Source organism: Dreissena polymorpha, chromosome 4 (genome assembly GCF_020536995.1).
Source record: "Dreissena polymorpha isolate Duluth1 chromosome 4, UMN_Dpol_1.0, whole genome shotgun sequence".
Classification (NCBI taxonomy): domain Eukaryota; kingdom Metazoa; phylum Mollusca; class Bivalvia; order Myida; family Dreissenidae; genus Dreissena; species Dreissena polymorpha.
Genome location: NC_068358.1, coordinates 40,407,254 through 40,418,028, shown reverse-complemented (window position 1 = coordinate 40,418,028; position 10,775 = coordinate 40,407,254). Strand labels below are relative to the sequence as shown.

At 33.8% G+C, this 10,775-nt stretch overlaps 1 protein-coding gene across 3 annotated transcripts in view; it reads right to left on the bottom strand.

Moving 5' to 3' along the window:
* Positions 1-2,706: 2,706 nt before the first annotated feature.
* The window catches only part of LOC127877602 (uncharacterized), a 30,663-nt gene continuing 22,594 nt past the window's right edge, over positions 2,707-10,775 (bottom strand). For all 3 annotated transcript variants that reach the window (XM_052423633.1, XM_052423632.1, XM_052423631.1), the window contains exons 10-14: positions 9,447-9,617; positions 8,564-8,903; positions 8,230-8,478; positions 7,355-8,098; positions 2,707-6,907 (exon numbers count right to left, since the gene is read on the bottom strand). In XM_052423633.1, the coding sequence (XP_052279593.1) occupies positions 6,627-6,907; positions 7,355-8,098; positions 8,230-8,478; positions 8,564-8,903; positions 9,447-9,617 (1,785 nt within the window). In that variant the 3' untranslated portion in view covers positions 2,707-6,626. The remainder of the gene's footprint in view (positions 6,908-7,354; positions 8,099-8,229; positions 8,479-8,563; positions 8,904-9,446; positions 9,618-10,775) is intronic.

Below are 10,775 nucleotides of genomic sequence, written 5' to 3'. Positions count from 1 at the left end.
ACCTTTTTGGCATGATAAGAAGGTACTTTGCTGAAGTACATAAGGCGTGACATGCTCGAGAAGTGGTTGTCAAAGCCTTCGAAATCACTTAAATCGTGAAGTTTACGGGTGGATTCGCCCCCTGGACTCCAAGCACCCACCAGAGGCTTTAGAGGCCCCCTGGACCCACAGCAAATCTTTCAATATCCCGACCCCTTCAACCAGACATCCTGGAGCCGCCCCTGAAAAAGAAATAGGAAAAGTTGTCGGACTAACATTTGTTTCTTTAACCCTTTGTATTGAACACTATTTATGCCACACTTCAAGAAGGAAATGGAATGACACTAAAAATCTTCCAAATCTCTCTCTAATAACATTATCTCTAAGTTTATTTGAATTATTTGAATTATTTTAAAGGTAAACCATGTGAGTGAATGTTTCAAATGATTTGAAAATCAATTGAATAAATTCAGCAAATATGATCAATACTCGACCTTGATTACATAACAAAGTTTCGGATCTGCATAACCGGTCTGGTTATCTGAAGCAATCAACTTTTCGTGCATTTCGGAATAAACACAAAGTGTGCAATATAGTAAAAGTTCATCATACTTACACGTACAATATGATTCTACAGTGAAATTTTCATGCTTTAATATGCAACTTAAATTAAGGTGTTCTCTTTTGAAATATTGTTCGTCTAAGTGGTGGTTATTGAGGTAAAAACCAACCGTTTAGATTTCCGATACGTAGGAATAAAACCACGAAATCAATCAATATTTAAATTCACAAACGGACTAAAAGTGGAACAAAACAAAAAAGTAAATTGCAGATATCAGCACAATTATGAGTTTGCCAACAAAGTATTCGTCTTGACCGAGTGTGTGTGCATAAAATAACCTTAATATTATTAAAAAGGCATCAAAATGTAACCATGAACACGGAAATATGATGTTTTTTTTATAATTTATACATTAAGTTAGTGTTAAACCTTAATGTCATTATACACGTGTATATTATAAATTGTTAGGCCATTTGGGTAGACACACTTGAGGCCATTTGGTAGACATAGTACCATTCAGTTAAATATATTACAATATCATAAAAGGGGCTGTATATTGCAAACAATCAAAGCTATTCAAAGAAGAAGATAGCACTAATGCAAAACTCGTGTAGTCGATCGGATATATGTTTTTCAATTTAACAAAAATAATGCGCACAATGCCTATATGCGTGTTTATATCCTAAAATAAACCAGACAAGTAAGCATTTTACGCACCTAATACCTCTGTACCGAACTTCGCCATGCCCCTTCCAGTTTAGTCAGTGTCTCAGGATGCCATTTTCTTCTGGATTCAAGCTTGTGTAGCATGATCGATCCGAATAAGATTTCAATTTTCTATCAAGCACCTTTTTATGTTCTCATGTTAGCCTTGTTATCTCAAAGCGTTGAACATCTGTTTATATAATTTACTTTGTAGTTTGCTTAAAGTTAGGACAGAATTGTTTCGTTACTGGTTCGTTATATTTATTATCATCATCATCATCAACAACAACATCATCATCGTTATCCTCATCATCATCATCGTCATCCTCCTCCTCATCATCATCATCTACGTCGTCGTCATCTTTCGTATTTGTATCAAATAATTTGTTCCGTTTGAACAGTTTCAACTTTAAGAATTGCACAACAGCCTTGTATTTTAATATCAGGTTCATACTTCAACACTTCAAATGTGAAGGGCAAACATTTTATTGTTCAAAGATTATTTAAATATGTTTAATAGTGTAAATGATTACACTTAATTGCGATAGGCATGTGCAACCCGGATTTGTTTGTTTGCATAAAATAATGATCCTCTAGAATGTCTCAAAGAACATCTGACAGGTACCTGACAAGAAGAAAAACATAACTTTGTGTGTATGATCAACATTAACGGAACTGACATTTTGCCGTATAACAATTTTCATTAAGCTAATCGAAATTACACTAAGCAAAAAAGCGTGGACCCGTGGTCTTCATTGCTTTATTCGATATCGAAAGAAACTGTTTTTTTTCCCTAATCCAGAGTACGCACAGTTTGCAAAAACCATTCGTAGTGGTATAAATGATTAATTCAAGACTTCATGCACACATTCGTTCAATTTCAGTCACCAATCGCTGATGCTTCATTTGTTGATGTTATGTGTAGTTGTTATTGAACTTGTTTTCAGTGTATTATTTCACTCATGTGTAATAATAGTAATACTATATACTTATGTGCGCTATACTATTTAATGATGTTACTACGTTGGTAGCTCAAGTGAGACTGTCTTACAAGCTCAGTGTACAATATAATATTCAGGTTATTCAAGCATGAAGCTATCTATAGTCTGTATCTAGTTACACTATGCAAGAGCTGACGCGTGCGTGTAAATTCACAACCGTATTTTCAACAGCCCGTTGCCTTTTATATGTACCTGAATTGTATATTGCTATATAAATGTTTCCGTTTGGATTCTGATGCCAAGGTTGTGGTAGCTAGAAAGAATGAAGAGCGCATCTTAACAGGAAACCAATTAAGTTGACGCATGAAACACTTGAAATGAATCGGCATGTGTTTCAATAAGGCTTAACACACCCTTGGCATAATATCGTAAATCATTATAAACGCATTAACGGCATTACACCCCCATCTGGTAAACTTTGTATTTCAACCTTCTAAAACGAACAAACGCGAAAGTCGCTTGATAGGTTCGTGTGTTTTTTTCAGTATGGTCGTCTGTTCACGTAAATGATGACATAATCATTATGGCTACATACAATACAATGTACAATACATACAAATACTACTTGAAAAACCGATCGTAATTTATGTTTTCAAAGCCACGCTTATCACGAAATAGTAAACGACATTAAGTACCGTCTGGTCTTTAGTAAGGTCTCAAACATATGACATTTCTTATGTGTTATGTATATTTTGTTTCACTTATAACAAGAGATAATAGTTTTTAACACGTTTAACATTAGACAACAGTCTTTTTATGTTTAGTTAACGGATTTTTCTTGTCAAGATGTGAGCAGAATATGTGTTACTGGGAACAGGACAACTAACCAAATCAATTGTTTTATACTCACAACTATTCATACATTGCAACTGTCTAGCTGTGTATATATAAAACAATTTTTCAAACAATGTACAAAACCAATCAATAAAATAATATAGGGAACTCACTAAAAACAACATTATGAAAAAGACTAAACTCGGATGAGATTATTCAGTTGATTGTAACATATTTGATAAATGGATCTACACATATGCATTATCTTTATTATACTAATGAATTCTTATAGATGTACAAATAGTCCGATTTCATTTCCGAAACTGTCGGACTTCGTGGTTTGTACATGACATATATTTTTAATTGCATAAATCGATTCCGCTAAGAAATGCCTTTAAGAAAAAGGTATGGTTAAGGGGGTCTCATGTGCAAAAAGTAGAATTTATTTTCCCTTAAAGTTGTCGCTTTAACATTATATAGGGACAAAATTAAGTATATAAGTATGACCTTACGTAGGATACACAACACATTTTGAGTGCGTGATTTGAATTTCACTGGTTTCAATGTTTGTGATGATCGTTAATTGAAAGCACACGATCTTTGCCTTTTCCGTTTCAAGATTCAAGCAGCACAAGCAGCTGTTTAAATGATCGCAAAATGTAAAAAAATCACAAAGCTTTCTTCACTTTTAATTGAAAGTTTAACCATATGATTTTAATACAACATACTTTAATTTAGTTTTTTTTTTTACTGTACTTAGAATTGTTAACCATTGTGAACGTCATAATGATAAAAATAAACTCTATGAAAAGTATTTTTTTAGAGTTTGGATAAAGAAAAAACAAGGTCCGGTAAAATGTGTTGAGGTCCGGTCATTTTTTTAATTTATCGGACCTCAGGTCAGGTAAGGTTTATTTGTCTGTCGATTGTGTTGATAGACATAGAACCACGTTTACATCGATATTATGATGTTTCGTATATTCTTTTTTTGACAATGAATAATGCATGAATGCATTAAAATAAAGTTTTTCCCTAAACAACTTAAGAATTAATCTTAATGAAAAATTGTCAGTTCTGACGTTCGATGATTAAAAATATATGTATTTACACATGCACATTTCTCGTCTTATTCAAAAAGCATATATTAATATGTTTAAAATGTATTATATGATACAAAACAAATAGAAATACACTAATATTTATACAATAAATATATGTATGCATATCATAACGCCGCTGTTACAACAACTGCTACGATATGATAGATAACACAAAACCGTGCTTAAAAATGAACACAAAAAACACATTGCTACAAACTGAAAAAAAAAGAAGAGCAAACGATCCATGTTAAAAATTGGCATTGGCACAATAACAAACATTGAATTTCGATGGTCTACTGCGTCAATAAATATTAAGTCATTACACAAGCAATTCACTTACAGTAAGCATTTGAACACTATTTAAATTCTATATTTGTACATAAACACATAGTTATGAAGATAATTATGCAATATGGATACACAGGTAAATAACACACATCCAAACAGAGTTTAAGAAATCTTTGGTAAATATACAAATAACGTGTATATTGCTCAACGAAGATACGCGATCTTCGATCCTGTATTATAAAAAATAGAGAGAACGCCTACAGTTGATAGAACAGTTATAATTGAGCCGCGTCATGCGAAAATTGGTCTTATGACTTGATGTCAACCTTGCGCCCAGTCAACCTTAACATTAGGCGCAGTCTGGTCAGGGGTTACACTGCCCATTTAAGTCACGCAGGTTTCCGTTGTAAGATGCGCAGACTTTGCTGCAGCAACTCATGCCAACAATCAAATAAGACCCATTTTGCATAACGCGGGTCAATTATGGCATCAGTGAAGTCTAACAAAAATTGCCATTATATCTTGCTACAAAATAGTACAAGTTTCGCTTGACTAACTAATTTATATGTATATACCTACATTCATGCATTGTTATACATTAAGTTTTAGAAACTTGCCTACATTAACAAGTTTGAAGACTATAGCATTATGAAAAGAGTTTGAAATATGAACGTTTCTCTAGATCAAGTGTTATTAGAATCACGTGATCAAACAGTTAATCACACTACAACGTCTTTTTACATAACAATTGCAGATAAACAATTTAAAGAAATAAAAAAAGCATATTTTATACAACAAGTATGGCAAGAAATTAAAAGCAACGAAATACAATATAGAAAGCAGAACATTACAAACTTACTAGTGGTAAAGTGAGAATGACTAGTAGGTACGAAATACGTCTTTATATTTAAAGACATAAATACAAACGATTTAATTTTAAAATAACAATTCAGTGCCTGAGCGAATACCGAACTATCTACGCCTCTAGTTACTGATATTATTTAATAAACCAATTAAATGAGTATAGTACGCATGTACACATTTACAATGTTTTAAAATCTTTAGTATCACATTGAAAACAAATACCACATCATTTTCAATGTTCCGAAAACGTAAGATTAACAAGATTTTTGCTTCTCCACTGCGATTAAAAGGATTTTAAAAATTGCATAAGCTTATGAAAAACATTCAAGATCGGTATTTTCAAGAAATTAGCAAATGTGGAAAAAATGGTATCCATGGACATATTTATTTCTTTTTTATGAACATGTATCAAAACTATATTCTGAATTGTTGTAGACATTGCACTCTCTAACACGCCTTTCAATGTTTTGAAATAGGTAAATATTTAAGAAGAAGATTTAGATACTGCTTCAAAATTAGTTCAATTGTAGATTTAATGTATTATACATGTATTTGTATTTTGGACTTGGCAATCCAAATGCTGAATTTAATGATAATTTAATCTAGTGTTGGCTGTACTTTTGAACACGTGTATATATATATATATATATATATATATAATTTGACCCATAATATACCACAAGTATCATTTAATATGTTTCAATAACTATAAAACATGTAATTTTTGTGAATTTATTAGAATTTTAGCTTACGGAGAAAATAGGATCTTGTACAATAATTGCACATATACTACTTTGTTAAGGTGAATGGTGGTATTAATATTTGTAAAAAGTTTACATAAGGATATATTTCACATTAAAATAATTAATACTAAGATATGTAGGGCAGTAATTCGTGAACACATCTATACATTTTAAAATTAATAGTTGGCTACAAAATGATTTGCAGAAGATATAAATACGTACGTATTGAAAAGTGTTCTAACAAGCAAGGTAAAAAAGAAGAAATGTTTTTATGTGTGCGTTATTTTGTAATTACTGAACATTTTACAAAAACAAAACAAACTTCAAAATAAATACTAAAGTGGAAATTTTACAGAAATCAGACAGCAGGCTGTTTACTACAAATAATGATAACCCATGAAATGTGCAGTATTTGTTTAAATCAGCAGGTTACTTTCATAGTCAACACGATATTACTGTATATCATTCTTATGGCTGCGTTCTAATGTTCTTATACAACTCTGTTTTTAAATATCCATATAATATAAAAGATATCAAACACATAAGATCGGATTGTCTTTCTTGTACAATAATGGTATCAACGTTTACCGACCCAGGCGTCTATCATTCTCTATCGCCGTTCGTATGTTATCAGGTACTCCGGGTAACACTGGTCTCTTTCATAGACAATAAACTCTCTAAATAGTTTTTTGTTATCTCCAACTACGGAATCGTAGTTTCCGGAATCGAAATGTTCTTTGCAGTCATCACGTTTACACTTACAGCATGGTGCTCGCCGATATTTATGTGGGTGATTTTGGTCCGTGCATATGAAGCAATGGCCCAGGAGCATACGCATCAAAAACATTTGCTTTATCTGGCCTTGTCCGATTGTACGCGCATTTTGATCATCTGTTAAACAAAACACATAGTTGGTGATATACACTTCGATGTAAATTTTAAATGGAGGACAGATAGGAAAAAAAAACTTCAACTATCACTGAATGTGTCAAATAACCTCCCAATACCACTGTCTAACAGATGTTACAACACCATTTTATTTACAAGTTCTATCTTAGTACTGAAATTATCAGCTTGAATGTCAGTGTCAAACATATGCATTGATGCGAGTTTTGAAAACGAATGCAAACACATATCACACAATACGTAAAACTCCATAAGAAAATAAAGCGCGAGACGTAACATATAAAATGAAAATAAAACGATGAAAAAGTCCGTAAGACAAAACTTAATCCGATATATTTCTAATCCAGCCAACCAAATACCGTTGTTGTTGGTGCCAAGTGTTTTATAATTTATCACTGGAATTTTATCTATTGATAAAAAAATTATGCATACCTGTATACTGGTCAGCCTTTGTCGGTTTTTCAGCACCGTATACACCTTGACCAAACATTGCATCCCTGCTCGCCAGCCGTGTGTCAAATCCACTCTGACAAATGGTATCAATTGTGTCGAGTTTAGTACCGTGAAACAGCAGCACTTCATTTATTTCTGATTGCAAGTCTGACGCCATTTCTCTAGAAAAGTACGTACTTGTAATGATTTTTCCAGACGCATTTGGTGTCTCTTCCACCTTTGGCCAAGCTCCTCTTTTCTGTTTTACCAAATTTTTGAAGATCTCCTGTCGTTTATTGCAATATTTTTTAAAAACATCTAAATTTTCAACACGCTGTACATTTGTAATCCATAATTTTGAATACCCTCCGAGGCCAGTCGCATCTTTACCTTTTCCAATATCCGACTTGTCAGTTGTTTTTTTGACCATTCGAACTATCTGTTTATACGTGGTTGAATTCGGGTCGAGGTCCACCTTCTCATAGTCCTTTCCATTCATAAAGTGCTTAACATTTAACATGAGCTTATTGAGTAGTGCGCCTGGCTTGTAATTTTTCCAATAAACGGGCACCGTATGATCAGCTGTCGTCATGAACTTTGCGTACTCCACTGTTTCCCTTTGAGATCTTGAGGGTGGACTAGACACGGGGGATTCCCCATGATTACGAAGTATAATTTTCAATATATGACCGTGTGCCTTCAGGACATTATCTTGTTTTCCTTTAAGCAGATAATGTTCTTTTTCTGCAACATATTTTTCAAATATACATTAAATATACAGTTGTTGATCAGGATTATATTTAGTAAAAACGAAAATTAAAACCAGTTCATTTTAATTAAGAAAACATATACATAACTGTGTATCGTGTACAGACCTTTCCTCACTAGTACTTTGTGGTCATTGATAGCTTTTGCAATCTCCGACTTTGCCTCCTTCGAAAGGGACGGGACCCTTTCAATCCTCTCTTCATATAGAAAATCGGTCTTCATTTTCTTGCCCATTTGTTTGAGTGCGTGCTTGCATGTAGCCTTATCCTTGGCATAAACAGTGATTTTGGTGGCCGTCTCTCTCTCGTGGCTGATTCTCTTTCTGGATTTATTCGGTCTCGTGGCATCATGTTGACCTGACAAGGTAAGGACATATTTACTTTACAAATGATATGTTTAACACATACGGTATTGATAGAAACAGAATATGAACGCAATTACCATGACCAGATTGCCGTGAAGAGGCGGCATGCCTTCTGTGACCTTTGCCGTGTTTCATTCTGCTACTACGACCAGGTGGGTTAGCGCCTCGTGCCTGATTTGGAGGCGTATGTGATATAGTTCCAAATGCTTGCGGCGTCGCAAATGTCTGTTCAGACACCGTTTTTCGATTGAAAGTATCCTCCATAGACAACGCTCGGGACTTCGGATGCTTTCCCATAGATGGCGCTGCCATAGGATGCTGTCCTTGTCGGCAAGACGGCATCTCTTTTGCAACAGATTTCAATGCCTTAACAAACACACGGAATGCTTTGTCATCGTAGACAACAATCGTCACCTCCTGGAAAAAAAGTCCATTATAATGTAATTGCTATGTGGGACATGTTAGTATGCGGAAAATAATGAAAGTCATTTATGTCAATTATGCCGCAGTGAAACTACCTTTGTCTTCAAAATAAATAAACAATACAACGTATGCGTCTGTTTATAATATAGAACCTTTATGAGTACATTAATTTTGCCGCATTACATAACATTCATAAACATAAAGTTTCGATCAAGACGGTAATTAGTCTAACCACCAAAATATTATTATTTATTCAATGACCATTTAACCTTTTTTTCAAAATATGTATACTATATAAGAATAAGGAAAAAATACAGATACAGACAAACGGAAGGACGGTCGGGCGGACGGACATATAACCGACACGGACGGAGGAACAGACGGACAAACACTCAGACAGACAGAAAGACAGACAGAAGGACGGACGGGCGGTTATAAGGACGGACGGACGTAAGGACGGACGGACGGAAAGACAGACAGACAGACATTAAATGTACCAAAAGAAATACGTTCAAAAAGTTTCAAAACTAGCTTTACCTGCAAATGGTTGTTATTATGATGCGTAGTTAGAGATACAAATGTTTGTTCTGCACAGTCAATTTCCGTGTAGTTGTACATGTGTCCTACTCCCAGAGGTGGTAGGGCAATGGATGACCATTTGTTTTTCTCGCACTCGTGCAATATTTTCGTAAAAGTGTCACTTATGCACTAAAAAGTAAAAAGAAATACAATTTATGTAAAATACTTTTAATATACTGCACTGTTGGATAAACAGAAACATGAACTCCTCAGAAAAGTGAGTCTATATAGCTTGACCACACACACCTGAAACTCTTTTCGCATTAAAAAAAATTGCATTATGTCTATTTTTGCATTCATCTTCGTATGGTGTATGTGATACATGAGTTAAATGGGTAAAGTAAGTTAAGTACATTTAGTTCGGTAGACTATACTAGATTTTGGTCTGGAAAATAAAATATTTACCGTAAAGGTTCTTTAGTATATTATAGTATAAATGTAAGTGTCGGGTAACAATTAGTAGGAAAGATCTGTAATAATTCTTCATATAAGAAAAATTATTATTATTATTATTATTATTATTATTATTATTATTATTATTATAAAACTTATGGTGATAATGATGGTGAAAAAAAATTGCATTATTATTATTGTTATTATTATTTTTGTTAATATTGTTGATACGATGGACAAACGGTTACCCAAACAGACAGACATTTAAGGACTATGTACAAATTTAGTGTCAAATATGACCTTGACCTTTAAGTGACCTGAAGAAGAGCAGCGTGGTTGTTACACGCAACAAGTCGTCTTGATTGGATGATCATTTGTACCTATTTAGTTCATAATCACATAATGCATAATGCTAAGTTATGGGTTGGACACGAACATGTACATTCACTTTACTCATATAAGGAATATGCAACAATATCAAGTGTCGACTGTGACGTAGGCCTTAAAGCAAGCAACATGTTTGGTGCATAGAAAACGTTGCCTTGATATGATGATCATTTGTGCCATTTGTTTCATATAATTGCCATATTGAACGACACAATTATAAGTCGGACACGTTCTTCCACCCTATCAATATAACAAGAGGGCCTGAAATGCCCAAAGTCGCTCACATGAGATTCAAAGGAACTGACCTGTTCTGTGCAGCCCAAGATGTCATTAGAACAAATGTTCTAAACAACTTTCGTGACTAGTGAACACCCTGGCAGCAACGTTTTTCAATAGACCAGAACCATTTTCATACACATCCAAGATATCATTTAAACAAATATTCTGACAACGTTTCAAGATGATTCATGAAGTCATATTAGGAAAAATGCCACGCCCACATGGCCG